Source organism: Alosa sapidissima, chromosome 8, assembly GCF_018492685.1.
Source record: "Alosa sapidissima isolate fAloSap1 chromosome 8, fAloSap1.pri, whole genome shotgun sequence".
Classification (NCBI taxonomy): domain Eukaryota; kingdom Metazoa; phylum Chordata; class Actinopteri; order Clupeiformes; family Clupeidae; genus Alosa; species Alosa sapidissima.
Window position 1 is genome coordinate 23,427,236 of NC_055964.1, and position 15,401 is coordinate 23,442,636.

General features: G+C 48.4%; 1 protein-coding gene across 4 annotated transcripts in view; it reads left to right on the forward strand.

The window, feature by feature from the left end:
• Positions 1-14,949, forward strand: part of LOC121715429 (protein FAM214B) — a 20,400-nt gene extending 5,451 nt beyond the window's left edge. The window contains exons 1-11 of one of the 4 annotated variants that reach the window (XM_042101152.1): positions 2,333-2,520; positions 3,148-3,307; positions 8,365-8,557; positions 9,002-9,153; positions 9,598-10,945; positions 12,028-12,086; positions 12,582-12,681; positions 13,150-13,308; positions 13,614-13,682; positions 14,119-14,324; positions 14,462-14,949. In XM_042101152.1, coding sequence (XP_041957086.1) covers positions 9,800-10,945; positions 12,028-12,086; positions 12,582-12,681; positions 13,150-13,308; positions 13,614-13,682; positions 14,119-14,324; positions 14,462-14,615 — 1,893 coding nt within the window. In that variant the 5' untranslated portion in view covers positions 2,333-2,520; positions 3,148-3,307; positions 8,365-8,557; positions 9,002-9,153; positions 9,598-9,799 and the 3' untranslated portion in view covers positions 14,616-14,949. Of the gene's footprint in view, positions 1-2,332; positions 2,521-3,147; positions 3,308-8,364; positions 8,558-8,953; positions 9,154-9,597; positions 10,946-12,027; positions 12,087-12,581; positions 12,682-13,149; positions 13,309-13,613; positions 13,683-14,118; positions 14,325-14,461 lie in introns of those variants that run through there. The other 3 variants (XM_042101150.1, XM_042101149.1, XM_042101153.1) reach the window with 3 other exon arrangements.
• Positions 14,950-15,401: the final 452 nt, after the last annotated feature.

Consider the following 15,401-nt stretch of genomic DNA (forward strand, 5'->3'; position numbering starts at 1 on the left):
GTCTGTGTGTGTGTGCATGTCTGTGTGTGTGTGTGTTTGTGTGTGTGTGTGTTTGTGTGTGTGTGTGTGTGTGTGTGTGTGTGTGTGTGTGTGTGTGTGTGTGTGTGTGTGTGTGTGTGCGTGCGTGCGTGTGTGTGTGTGTAAGTAGTAGCCCATGAACATGACATGTATTAGCCATGCCCGCCCTTCTCTGTGAGAAAGAATTGCCCTGCAGTGCCTCAGGCAGCATACCTTTGGATCCCACTTGTTAAAAGGTTTGGGCTGTGGCCCTTTGAATCTCTCTCTCATGACACCCTCCCAGAGCAATCCAGCCTTAGTGCGTCAGGAAAAGTAGCCCCAAACTGACCCTTCAAGTTTTTGCTTGTGACTCCTGTGTGTCAAGGAGGGTGTGTGTGTGTAGGCCTAAGCTATATGTGTGAAAGATAACAGCTGTGGTTGTTTCTTTAGGCCAGTGTTCTTCTCATACACCCACAGATGGAGGCAGGACTGGGCAAGGCCAGTTTAGTATGCGGCCACGCCCCCGTTAGTCCATATATAGACGTGCCTGGTGAGCTCTTTAAAGGAGACGTGCTTTTGACTGTGCAGAGGAATGTTTTCAATAGAGGGGTGACACCCAATAGCAATTGCAATAGCAATATACGAGTGATGCAGACCAGTACACTGACTTCCGTTTCTGTAGGGCTGTTTGGAGATTTGTTGGTTTATAATGCAAAAAGATACCAGAAGTGGAACTTGTTTTTCCCTCAAGCATGCACACAGAAACCCAAGCACAGACACACACACTCTCGCATACACACACTTACTTTAACACACACACACGCGAGAGAGAAACTGAAAAAGAAGTCTCTTGTAGGAAAGGCAAGAATCCAAGAATGGCAGTATTCACCCCATCATACAGACAGATGGTGCTCTGATTCAGCGCCTGTCTAAGAGAATACTTAATTAATAGAGGACACAATCAATTAATTAGATGTTTGTTAAGTAGCTCATTCTGTGTACCTACTCTAGCCGGGGTAACGTCAGACCTCATCTCATTGAGATGGGGTCTGGGAACTAGACATTCATTTTCTCGTATTTGAAACGTGGTTTACGAATGCCATTTATTGGGCGCTACGAATGTCTTTCAAATGCGTTTGTACGTAGCTCATAGCGGCTTCGGTGTGTTGTCATCGTCTTGCTGCCCTCCCTCCGTTCTGTGATTGGTTCCTTCTTTGAGGTGAAAACAAAGTCCATAGAATCCAGGCTCCCTTGCAGCCTGAATTAGATTGCGCACGTAAGGCAGCATGGGAAAACCCAGGCTATACCTACTCTGAAACCACAGCTAGTTTTAAATTCTCCATTATGATTGTCTGACAAGCCTTCTAGAGTCAGCAGTATGGGCTATTCTAGTAAAAGACAAGACTACTGCTGTGAAGTGCCTGGTTTGGTGATCTTATCTGCATATGAAACTGCTATATTAATGTCATCAGCTGTATTAACAGTGATGCCAACTAGCTCCCATATGTTGCTATAGTTGGTCACATGTAAGGGCATTTTAATCTGGCTCGCCACATACAGTACGCACAGTCTTTACTGAAATAGCCCTGGCCATTGTTGAGCACATACCTCACACCACATCACACAGCACAACACACACACACACACACACACACACACACACACACCGGTACTGTGTGCCTCTCCACCCTCTGCACCACTGAAGTCTCAGCCCTCTGTTCCTCTGCTGATAATGTTTTGGCCCAAAGTGCTTACATCACCACTGCTCTCAGCTGTGTACAGTGGCCCTTCTATCTGCTCAGCTGGTGCAAGTGTGAACAGGTCCACGTGCACTGCCCCCCCCCACCCCCCACCCCACCCTCTGTGTGTGTGTGTGAAAATGTGCGTTCACCGTGCTCCAGGGCGGTGGGGTGGTGGAGGTGCTGCAGGGTGGGAGGATTAGAGAGAGTGGCGTTGGTCATTTGCATCTCCTCTCCACGGCACCGGGCAGACAGGCAGGCAGGCAGCAGCAGCGTCTCTGTGGAAGGCTGAAGCTGAGCAGAGCTGGTTCCTCTTCACCTGAGACTGAAGGCCCATCACACATTTACATGATTCATATATGCACACTTGCATACACATGTACCGGTATGTGCATGCATATCTATGGAGTGTATGTGCATGCATATCTATGGAGTGTGTGCATGCATATCTATGGGCTGTATTGGAGGTTGCAGTTCCTATCTGTGTTCTGCTGTAGAGGAGGCCGGCTGGTGGGCGGAGAATTGACTTTCCCCAAAGGTGATCAGCCAATGGGGACGGCCGCCATCGTGGCCGATCTCCCGCCCCCTGTCCAATGGGGTGCGAGGAATCTCCTGCTTCTCTCGCTCTCTCTCTCCTCCTCTCCCCTCCCCTCTCTCTCTCTCTCTATATATGCGTTCAGTGCTGACTGAGCAACCGGGCACGCCTGAATGTATCAGCTGGGAGGAAATGAGCTGAAAAGGCAACGAAGAGAGAGCGAGAGAGGAGGAGAGAGAGAGAGAGCGGGTGAGAGAGTGACAGAATGAGAGAGAAAGAGGCTTGGAGGGGGTGCTGAGAGTGGGAGAGGGAGGTGGGGGTATAAGAAGGCAGCGTGAACAGCTTTCATTGTGTTCAAGTTATGTGGGGGTGAAGACGGAGGGGCCGGGTTGGGTGACGTGGGGGGGGTGCGTGGCAAAAGAGCTGCAGACAGTTTTCAGGGGTTCAGGAGGAGGGGGGGGGGTGCAGTGGGGTGACAGAGTTTGTGGGTAAGTGCCAAAAAGAGACTGTGAGAGGGAGAATGTTTCTGTGTGTGTTTTTGTGTGTGTGTGTGTGTGTGTGTGTGTGTGTGTGTGTGTGTGTGTGTGTGTGTGTGTGTGTGTGTCTGCACAAGTGATTTGAGAAAGCGAGCAAGGGGAGGGCTGAGCTGAGACGAGAGCTAGAGTGAGAGAGTGTGTGTGTGTGTGTGTGTGTGTGCTTCAGAGTTGGGCATACCAGAATAGCTGCGAGAGGGCTGCCACAGTATAAACAGCCTAATCAGTCAGGCCTTGTGGACGCATTTGAGCAAGAACCTTTTTTTACGGAGGATTGTCTCTCTCTGCCTTTCTCTCTCTCTCTCTCTCTCTCTCTTTCACTCTCTCTGTTTTCTCTCTTCAGAGAGCTCTCCGGGGGGAGGAAGCAAAGAAAGCAACCTGCTACATGCAACTGCCTGCAAGAGTCTTCAAGCCTCACGGAGCCTAGGCCAGAATAACAACAGCAGACACACACAGAGGCAAACACAGCAGGGCAAGGAGGGCTTTGAAGGCTTTTTGGGAGGGTAAGTCTTACACATGTGGTGTAGTCATATGCTTACTGATTGTGTATGCATGTCTTTGTTTGTGTTGTCTCTCTCTGTCTTACACATGTGGTGTAGTCATATGCTTACTGATTGTGTATGCATGTCTTTGTTTGTGTTTCTCTCTCTTGATCTCTCGCTTTCTCTCTCTCTCTCTCTGACTGTCAGGAAGACAGAGTGAGAGAGATAGATAGAGAGTCGGAGAGAGAGAAAGAGAGAGAGAGAGAGAGACTCATTGATTCACCTTTTTATATATTTTCCAATCCCATGGGATCCAGTGGTTTGGAATGCAGTCATTGCTAATGCCTGCGTTAAAATATTTTCTCTTTGCTCTCCTACTTTTCTCTTCTGCCAGAAAATGAACGCCCCACAAAAACTCACTGAAATACCAATTTCTCTACTAACATAGCTTAACTCCACCACTCCGGCGGCTGTGTGGTTATCTCCACTCAGATGCATGTGTGCTTGTTTAGCGTTGTTTGGGTGTGAAATTCACACGAGCGTGTGCGAAATGAGACAGGAAGTCCTGGGTATAGAGGCTCTTTAAATGGCCTCGCCGTGCTTCAGTGTCAGAAGCACAGTCCTCAGGCATTGGACTCAGTGCAGGCAGGCAGGCGTCTGTTATCTCACAAGCCTCCTGTCGGACAGCATGTGTAGGCTGGGTGGAGTTCAGCTCTGGGCCAGCTGACTAGGCAAGGCTTTTTCTTGGGATTGATGTGACTTTTAATGTTATCTCGTCTGTGTGTGTGTGTGTGTGACTGTGTGTGTGTGTGTGTGTGTGTGTGTGTGTGTGTGTGTGTGTGTGTGTTTTAATCTCGTGTGTACTTTGCCTCTGGTGAATAGCTTGAGTATCTGCGTATATAGATGTTGAGTGCACGTGAGCATGCTCTTTGCCAGCTTGTGTTTCAGGTGAGCTTGTCTGAATGGATGTGATTTACTTCAGGAGTCATTTGAGCTCTGTGTGTAAGAGCACAGTGGTAAAAGAATTGAAATCAGATGAAGTTTGGAAAAATATATATAAAAATATAAGAATATTTTCCTCTTCAAACAATCCTTGACCCTGTATGTGAATATGGGAACACAGCTAATGTCACTGAATTCACCTGAACACCTGAAAAATCTATTCTAAGGGTAAGACTTGCACCTTTACCCTAATTGGACTGTGTGTGTATATGTGTGTGCACATGCTGCGTTTTTGTGTGTGTGTGTGTGTGTGTGTGTGTGTGTGTGTGTGTGTGTGTGTGTGTGTGTGCATTTGTACTCCTCCAAGAAATCCGAGGTTGCACCCTGCATTGTGTTTGCTGGCAATGGACAGTTAACTTCCTGTTCTAACAATAAACACAAAGAACCAAGACAACCAAGCAAAAAAACAACACATGTTGCGACTGACAGTAGCCTGACCACGAGCTGAGCCAAACGCAGCCCAGCCCAGCCAGCTGCCCTCTGCTCAGACCCAGGCGCTCTCTCTCTTTCGCCAACCCCCTCCAGCAACAAGTGTCTTTACGCAGTGGCCACTGCCGGCGATGCTGCCGAGGTGAGCATGAGACTGTCTGTGAGGTCTTATTTAGAGCCGACCCAGGCACATGACCCACCGCAGTAAGAGAGAGCTGCACGGCTGAAAATAAAATGGGCACCACGACCCCACCAGCACCTCCACCAGCACTCCTCCCCACTCTTCTCCTCCCCTCTCCTCCCCTCTCCTCCAGCCTCTTTGCTCTACACTGCTGTGCAGTCTGTGCAAAAACAGAAGAGCCCCACACCGCCTCCTCGCCACCTCGTCTCAGTTACTGCGTGAGCAAACTAGCTGAATGTACTCCTAACTGCTGTGTGAGCAAACTAGCTGAATGTACTCCTAACTGCTGTGTGAGCAAACTAGCTGAATGTACTCCTAACTGCTGTGTGAGCAAACTAGCTGAATGTACTCCTAACTGGCAGCCTTGAAGTATGAAGATGTCAGCGAGCCAGAGGTTCTCTGATATCAAAGAGCCTCTTCTGAAATCAAAAGGTCCAGCCTGTGTCACTTGTCGCCAGCATAATATCAAATTAAGTAGGAGCAAAATGAGTGTCATTGAACTCTGATGAGGCCAAAAGAGTCAAGTCAGGATTCCTGTCCCAAGATAAGAAATCGGGCGCTTTTATCGGTCCCTTCTTGGTGCATTCGAGGGACGTCACGTCAGCAGTTTAGGAAGTGTTTAACAGTCTTACAGCTGGCCTCTGCAGGCGTAATGTGCCCTGGCAGAGCAGAGCAGAGAGCTCAGGTGAACAGAGATAAAGAAACAGGTTGGGCTGTTGTGGTGTTGTGGAGATCTGCCTCATTAGCTGTTTGCCACCAAAGTGACTATAAATACTCCAGCCCTGCCCTGCCCCTGCCCCTGCCCCTGCCCCTGCCCCTGCCCTGCCCTGCCCCTCAGCCCTCACCTTCCTTCCCTCTACAGACCCCATCTGGAAGCCAAGGGACTTTGAGTAAATACAGTGTAATGGAGTGTGTGTGTATGAGAGGGAGAGAGAGAGCACAGGGGGATGATCTCTTGTGGTTTGTCATTTCACACACATACACACACACACACTCTCAAACACACAAAGGGTATTATTGTTAGACAATCATATTGTATTTAGTGTGTGTTCTATGTTCAATTCAGTTCATGCATACAGACACTCTGCGTCAGTAAATGACTTAAATACATCAAAGGGAAGTTGCCAGGCATGAGTCACTGTCTGAAGCAACTGGAGCTGTTCCTGCTCGTGTGGAAACAGATGGCAGACCAGCCTGGCAGCTAGGTGTTGATAGACATGTTCAGTATTGTGCAATTAACACAATAAAATTTATTTTTCTCACAACACAATTTCTTTTTCTCATATCAGTGGCTTGGTGTGTAATCTTTTGGTGGTTTTGTCTTGTCACAGTTCACTCACATGCAACACAAACATGCACAGACAGGCACACAGAGCTATTACCATTGATTAGTTATTGACTCAGAGACCGGTGGTTATGTGTCTGTAATAATCCTTCACACTGATTTTTTGTCGGTGAACTGTTCTGACCGTGACATAACTTGGTCAGCAGTGTAGTCTGGGACTGTGAATATGACCCACTTTATAACAGCTGGGCAGCAATGTGACTTTCAGTGATGTCACGCACGCTGCAACAGAGCCAAAGTCAGCTTTCTATCTCCCACACCCACTCAACCAGTTTCCTTCCCCTTCTCTCTCTCTCTCTCTCTCTCTCTCTCTCTCTCTCTCTCTCTCTCTCTCTCTCTCTCTCTCTCTCTCTCTCTCTCTCTTACTCAACCATTTAGATCTCCTCTGCCTGGCCATTACATTTAAGCTGAATCCTTTGTACCACATACTGCAACATCTAATCTCTTGCTTGTTGGTCTCTCTTGCTTGTTAAGCTTACATGGGGAAATGTATTTTTGTCGTAACAGTGTGCCGATATGGACTTGCACGAGCAGGGCTTGGCAGCTGTTGCGGTTTAGGTGACGACAGACTGTGACACATAATCTAGAAATGATGGTCTGTGATGACGTAACTAAATTGCACAGAAGTTGCTAGAAATGTGCAATCTGCTGAAGCATCAGTACGGTGCTGTAGTGCTACATGTCAAGGTGGAAACAAAATACATCCCTGATACATTTGTTTTGCTGTATTTGCGGCATATATATTTTATGTGGATATTAAGATGTGTTCAGTGTTAAGGATTGTTGTTTAGCCTGGAAAAGTGCCTTCATTTTTTTGTTTTTTTTTAATATATTTTTTTGGGGCTTTTTATGCCTTTAATCAGATAGGATAGTGGAGATTGACAGGAAGCGAGTGGGAGAGAGAGTCGGGGTGGGATCCGGAAAGGACCACGGGGCGGGAATCGAACCCGGGTCGCCGGCGTACGGTGCAGGTGCCCCAGCCAGTCGCGCCACTGCTTGCACCAAAAGTGCCTTCATTTTGACATTCTTACATCACTGTGTTTGTTATGGCAGTGTCTGGTTGTTTTTGTCCTGACTATACAAAGACTCTGAGGCTTTACAAAGACTCTGTTGTATTTTTGCCTTCCTTATTACCTCATGTCCTTGATCAGGTCATATTTTCGTCACAGACACTGATGTTTGTGCCAGTCATTTCAAGTCACATGGTTTGAATTTAGTCCTTGTCCGCCAAACGTATTGGCCACTCAGCTGACCTGATGTAAATAGTGCCTTAAGGGACCTTTGTCCTAGATGGGCTCACATGAATATGGTTTCCAATCTTATCAGGGACTGACTTCCAGTGGTTTGGCCAGTTGTTGACTGTCAGTGATTGATTTGATCTGATCGACTGGGATCAAGGACCTCTGACTCCTCAGCACATGATTTCATCAGCTTGTCAATTGATTGACTCCAGGGCAGTGTGGCTGAACTAGCAGCAGTCGCTGGGAGCTGTCTAATGAAAAGAACGAGACACAGAAGTGTTCTATGCGTCTTCATGGATGATATTAGGCATCTGTGGAATGGCTGCACATGAAGCACTTGAGCATGTCGCCAGCACATTGCTAACTGCTCTTTATTTTGTAGGAACCTTCACGTACGTGTCATCTCCCATACAATTAAACAGCTACTCAACAAAATCAGTGTTGTGCATTTTCCATGGGTATATGTCACTTCATGTCTGAAGTCTGAAGTCATGTGATGTCTCCAACTCCACTGTGTTTGGTGATGTGGAGCAGGATGTGTGGATGAATCTCTGATCTGTGAAAATGAATTTTCCCAAGGGGACAATAAACCAACAGGCTACTGTAATTTCCCAACTGTTAGCCGCGCTTTATACATTGATTTTGCAAAATGTCTTCAGCTATGAGGTTAATACACGGGGGCAGTTAATGGTAATAATATGGTTTTATTTTTTTTAACCTCAATAAAACACTGTCCTGCGGTTTATACACAATGTGTCTAATACACAGGAAATTACTGTAACTAACTAACAGATAGTGCATAATTGTGTCTAGTGTATAGCAGATGTCTGGGCGTATGAACGTGACCTCTGACCCCGATTTGTCTCTCTCTCCTGCCCAGGCTTCACTCACTGGAATGCCTGAGACGCAATGCAGCCGCTGAGGTGCCCCCCACGCCCAGGTGCCCAGGAGGGGCGTGCCAGGCCGCTGGCCCCATCGCGCAGGAGGAACCGCAGGAGAGAGACTGACCCCGCTACCCGTTCACCAGCGCTGCCTCTGCAGGCCCTTCCTCCTCATTGACACTTTGCCCTCGGGTGAGTTCCACAGACGCCCCCGGTCATGTGGCCAGTCTTGAGGCTGCTGCTTGGCCTTTAGCAACGCTGTGGGAAATTGAAATGATGGACAACAGAGCCCCAAGTCACACAAGTGTCTTGTGCATGGACTAATGCTATTGTGTGGCATCTGGGAGTATTGAGATGACCCATCAATGTTTAAGAATATTTCTTTTCCTCATGGTATTAAATTAGCAAATAGATTTGACATTAGTTATTAGATAAGTCAGACTTTTGTCAGGCTTTAGTCAGACTTTAGACTTTTAATTTTAGGCTGTGTGTTCATTTTAAGCAGTTATGTTGAGTGAATTGCCTTTGTATGCAACTGTATTGCAATTGCTAGTTAAGCTCTGCTATTTTTGCCTTACCCTTAAACAGCCATAAAGTCCATGCTGACTGAATGGTTGCTCTGTGCTCCGTTGTTAGACTGTCTGTCCGGGAATGCTGTTGTTGGTCTTCGGAGGGCAGCCTTGGAGATGGAAGAGCAGCAGGGTTAGGCTTGGGCCACGGGCACTGCACAGCTCCGGGGTGGGTGCCGAGCAGCCTGGAGTGCAGAGACAAACTACGACGACACAGAGGTGGGTCAGGGCATTTGTGAAGTCTACAGCTAATAATACACTTTTCAGCAATGTTGCTGGGCAGTGTTCCTGGGTATGTTCAGGCACATTACCCTTTAGTAGCACTTTAATCATTAGTTGCACTTGAATCATTAGTAGATAGATTATCACAATCCAATCAGAACACATGGAACCGGTTATTGCCCAGCAACACTGCCGACAAAGTTGCCTTGTGTATCATCAAGCTTCTACAAACTTGACAGAAGGCTTCTTGTAGCAATGGTGTACTAGGTAATGTGCCCTTAATGTCTTTGTGGTTTTAGCATAGCATTTTACTTTTAAATACCTCAAATACATAGAAATAGGCATGGCTCGTCCATTGTAGTTATTCATTGTTGATTGTAGGTATTGATCATTGTGTTAATAACATACATGACACTGATATATCTTTGTCTTTGTGTTTAGGTGCCACACGGCCAGGCACTGTAGAGAGACTGTTGTGCTATCCACAGGGGAGCGTAGCGAGGATCCCACTCTGTAAAGGAGGGCTCCTGTAACACTGTAGCGCTCTTCACCGGACCTCCGGCTATTTGCACTTCCAAGAACTCTTGGTCATTCTCTAGGCCCTGCTGCCCAATCCCAGCGGCTCAGTACACACAGCAGAGCCATGCGTCACATTCACGTCGAGCTGGCTCGCAAGGAGCCCGCAGTCCAGCTCCCAGCACAAGAAGGGGACCTGCCGCCGACCAGCACCCCAGCCGAGGGGCCCGACCTCGGGGCGCGCAGCGGCGTCCCCAGGCCCTTCGGGGAGGAGGAGATCCGTCTCCAGAAGGTGTACCAGCTGTCCATCTTCTCGCAGAGAGGGGGCTACTCGGAGGTCGGCGAGGGGCAGCGGGCGTCCCGCGTGGGGCTGAAGAGGAGCCTGGAGGAGCCGGTCAACCCGCTGGCCCACAAGCGGCTGCACGAGGCCACGGCGGAGGACGAGGACGTGGACGTCCCGCAGGCCGAGGTGCTGTGCGGATCTACGTCCACTGAGCCATTCTACTCCTGCGCCCTGCTCGAGTGTAATAACAATAACAACAATAGAGACCCAGAGAGCCCCATGGCCCGGACCCCCCCGAGGCCCCAGCCCCCGATGTCCCCCACCTACAACTCCATCCCTGCCCGCCGGCCTGCCCAGCACAACCACGACCGGCCGGTCCCCGACGCCTGGGCGCCGCTCTCCCCCAAGTCGCCGCCGATGGTCGACGTCTTCCGGTCGGGCGATGCCAGCGGCGTCTCCCCGGTGCTCAGCCCCGAGCCGCCTCCGGGAGGCGACGCCCCGGCCCACTCCATCGGGTCACCGCCGCACAGCGAGGGCTCCAGCAACGGGACCTCGGCCGCGGTCTCCGCACGGAGCCCGAGCCCCCCGCTCCCCTCCGCCAGCCCCAAGAGGCTCTCCGAGGCTCTGGAGTGGGCGGCCAGCTTGGAGTCCACCCCGCCCGATCACAGGGTGCTGCCCACGGCCACCAACGGTGTGCCCTCCAACGGCGCCCACTCCTCGGAGAAGACGCCCGTCGTCGACCCCCGGCCGTCGTCCCCCTCCTCCTCTTCCAAGTCATCCTTGTCCACCCATTGCCCGGCCAAGAAGAAGCTGCTGTCATCCAGCGACACGGGGGAGTCCTGCTCCGAGGACGAGGGCCCGTCCACTTCCAAGAGGAGCCGCCTAGCGCTGCTGGCCCCAGGGCTGGGCTTGGCCTCCTGCCGGAGCACCGACGCCAAGGCCGCGCCCTTCTGGAACCACCTGCTGCCCTCAGCCCGCCAACACCACAAGGTAAGTGTGCTAATGCCACCGCACGATTTCACTGCACCACGGGTAGAGAGAGAACAGGGAAAAGGAAGAAGTGACAGAAATGTAAAGCTGCCTAAAACTTCTAGGAAGGAATGAGGCCCTGTGTGTGTGTGTGTGTGTGTGTGTGTGTGTGTGTGTGTGTGTGTGTGTGTGTGTGTGTGTGTGTGTGTGAGAGAGAGAGAGAGAGAGGGAGAAAGAAAGATTGATAAATGGATGTGGAAAGTGAAAAAGAGTGATGCAAACTCTTTTCTTTACTTTTTTTTGTCCAGTGGTGAAATGAGTGGAGTCCAGAATAAAGCCTATTGAGCGCCCCATTGTTCATCAGGTGTGTGCTTTCGCACCACCTCACAAAACACACGGCTTTTTCTGGGTCCACGTTGGAACATATCATATTCTGTTCCAGAAAGACTTTGGGGGCTTGGTTGGTGGCCCGGAGAGCTGATGCAGTATGTCTCTTTTTTTCCCCCCACACTGGGCTCACGGACCCAGTGTTCTGTGGGAGGCGGAGAGGTGAAGGCGTTGCATGCAAGGACATGCATGGTTGATGGGACCCTCCACAGGAACCGGGCGAAGGCTTGTCCCACAGATAGAACGGCACGGAGGGGACGCTGTGAGAGCAGATAGGCAGAGATAAGGGAAAGGAATGAGAGAGAAAGACATAGCCTGCAGATAGCCAGAGAGAGAGAGAGAGAGAAAGAGAGAAAGAGAGAGCTCGACCATGCTCAGTGGAGCTGAACTACAGCTGATAGTAAGGCCTAGCTGACAGAGAGTGGCTCAGGGAGGCCATGGGCAGCTTAGACTACAGCTGTGCCTGGGACCCAGAGTCCACACCTCCACAACCTGTGAGTAAAGACACAGAACGGAAAGAAAGGAGCAATTTTGTCCTATTGATGTGATCATGCTCTTATCTGTATCTCTGTATAATGTTTTATTTTATGTGTCAGCTTGTATCTGTGTCTTTGTATAGAGCAGTGTTTTTGATAATTGATGAATGGTAAATGAGAGGTGACTAATGACTAAGATATATAATCTCGTACATATTACTCTGGGCTTGTGTTTGGCAGGGTGCCCCAGACTGTACCCGATCTGGAAGAAGACTGAAAAGTGGGATCAGGCTCAAATCGTAAGTTTCTGCTCTTTAACTCTAGATCATCTGAAAGGAGGTAATTTCAGTCGGAATAATGACCAGTTCTTCCTATGGGGTTGGCTTATTGTGTTGTGTTGTTGTGTTGGTACACTGGTACCGTGTATTAAACTACAGGTTTTTTGAATCTGTGTTGATGTGGAGGAGTGCTCAGAACGATGTAATATGAATGCAAAACTTTTTAAAAATCCAAGGAAAAATTGGACGCATAAAATATTTTTTTACATTTTCATTATCATATAGACAGCTCCTAACACCATCTTGCAACGGTTTAGTAAATGGCAGCTGTCACGGAACCTAATGCCAAATTTGTGTCGTCACAGAAAGTTAGACCTGACCCTAATTACTAGGATTTGTAGAACTGATAAATGTTCATGGAGTTCCTTGGTTGTTTGTTGTGAAGTCTTGAGATGAATTGGAGATTTTTCAGAGATGTCCTTGTTTCTGATCTGTGTGTCCTGCTGCCCTTACCAGACGCCAGTTGCGCAGTGGCCGGCGGACGGACAACTGTCACTCGACTCGAGCCGTCTGGCCCTCTTCCTCCATTAGCCGCTCACTCCTGGGCAACTTTGAGGTACGACACACACACACGCACACACTTAACAGGACATAGTTATCATGTACTCATACACACATATATAGTATAGATAGGCTATACACTCACATGCAAATGTTTATATACACTCACATGCAAATGTTTATAATTGTCACCACACAGACTTGTATCATATTTCTTTACTCACTTTTACTGTCTTTATGTGTAAACTGGCCACAAAGCATAGTGAATTGTTGTTTTTACTCATAGTATAGTAGGAAAAAAATATTTTTAAATAATATTGACTAGCGTGTCTCTTCCTGTCTTACACATGTAGGCTGCTGGAACACATAAATAATGAATTTTAATCCGTGGTAAAGGGATTGTCTATAGGGAGTCTCTAGAAGCTTTTATCTCACCTTCACAAGTGACCACAGAGCTAAGTTGCCAGTGACTACACCAACCCACACTAATCCACGTCCTCTGTCCTGCCGTGTGGCTGAGCAGGAGTCCATACTGAAGGGGCGCTTCTCCCCGTCAGGGCGGATCGAGGGCTTCACTGCTGAGATTGGGGCCAGTGGCTCCTACTGCCCCCAACATGCTACGCTGCCTGTTCAGGTCACCTACTACGATATCTCAGAGCACAGTGCACCATCACCTTTCCTAGTAAGTATGTGTGTGTGTGTGTATGTGTGTGTGTGTATGTGTGTGTGTGTGTGTGTGTGTGTGTCTGTGTGTGTGTGTGTGTATGTGTGTGTTTTGTGTAGATGCGTAAGGGCACACAACTTACAGCATGTGAATCGGTCTTCTTCCGAGGTCACTAAATGTTATCCTATCCTCTGCATTATTCTGTTCTGAAAGTTATCATCTTATCGTTTGTGTGAGCTGAACATGTTACGTGATGTCCATGTAAAAGTGATCTGTTTGTCTTTGTTCCGCTTGTCATTCACCTGTCATTGTCCCCGTCACAGGGTGTGATCTCCCTGGAGCCACTGGGGAAAAAGGGATATAGTGTGCCCAAAGCAGGGACCATTCAAGTGGTGAGTGATGGCACCATTAGCAGCAGACAGAGAAATGGTCTGACAGTGTCACATTATGCAGGAATTAATCATCATCGGACTAATGTCTGGGTTATTAGTACCGCAAGCGATAAGATAAGATTAGTATGTTTGTGTAGTTCAGGACACAGTTAACTGTGATGCTGATACCATGTCCAGCTTTTAGAAGCTATCTGATATCATGTACTGATTTTAGTAGCCCTCTGATATATATTTATACTCACGATACAAGCGTTATCTTTTTACACCGCACATCCAGTTTCTTTCTTTTTTGGGTGGGGTGCTCAGTAATAAAAGCCAAAGAAGAAGCAGCAGCGTGTGTGTGTGTGTGCGTGCGTGCGTGCGTGTTTGTTTGTTTAGTTCTTTACACTGATTTCTGGGGTTGATAGTAATGCCATGCCCTCCTCTCCTCCTTCAGACCTTATTCAACCCCAACAAAACTGTGGTGAAAATGTTCCTGGTGACGTACAACTTTGGAGACATGCCTGTCAATCACATGACCTTCCTGCGTCACCGCATCTTCCTGGTACCCGTGGACGAGGGGGAGGGGTCAGAGAAGGCGGGCCCGACCGAGGACGTACAGGTGGACAGGAAGAAGATTCTCTGCTACTTGATACACCTCAGGTACATATTTCTTTTGTTTTACTTCTCATTCAGTGTGTGGCTTGATGTCTGGCATTATACGACATTGCAGCATTTTGAATAGAATCCAAATTAACCATGTATTAACAATTTTGTTGTTGTTGTTTTTCCAACCCAAGATTCCAGAGTTCCAAATCTGGGAAAATCTACTTGCACAATGATATCCGGCTGCTATTCTCCCGAAAATCCATTGAAGTGGACACAGGGATTCCTTACGAGCTGAAATCTTTCACCGAGGTGCCAAGAAACCCCAAGTACTCCCCACGCGTGTGATCCTCTCCAGCACTGCCTGTCCTGCCTAGCGCAGGCAGGAACCCTACAGAAAGACGGCTCCAACTAATAGGACTACAGAGGACTAATGCTGACTTGAATCCTTACACACACACACACACACACACACACACACACACACACACACATACAAACACACAAATGAATGCAGAGGCAAACACACAGACACAGACATACTTGCTTGCTTGGTGCAGGTGCAAACTCATGCACACACACAGAGGACTAATGCTGACTTGAATCCTTACACACACACACACACACCCACACACACACACACACACACACACACACATACACACACACACTTACATACAAATGCATATCACACTCACTCATGGAGACTCCACTTTTGAGTTCAGTGTTTGTGCATGCCTTGTGACTAGACTGAGTTTTCCTCTAGTGCCGTAACTTCACACAGTAAGTATCTGCCCTTCACTCTGTGTGCACCCACCCCCTCGCCTCATCGTGGACCAATCACAGTCGTTGTTGCCACAGTGGGATCCAATCAAATATGCAGTGATAGGCTTCAGTGACTTTTTCCCATGCATCTACGGAGAAAGAAAAAAAAAGTTGAATCGTGAAGGGGGGGCATCAGCATGAATGGACCTTTTGAGTGAACCTTGGACTCGCTTCCATATCCCTGGTTCTTATTCTTGGAAAGAGAAGTCATCGCAGCTGTGGCACAGGTTATGGAGCTCCACAAACGACAGAGTACACCTTCATGCAACAGACTTTTGAAGACCTCCAGGCATGGATTATATTGGGGTG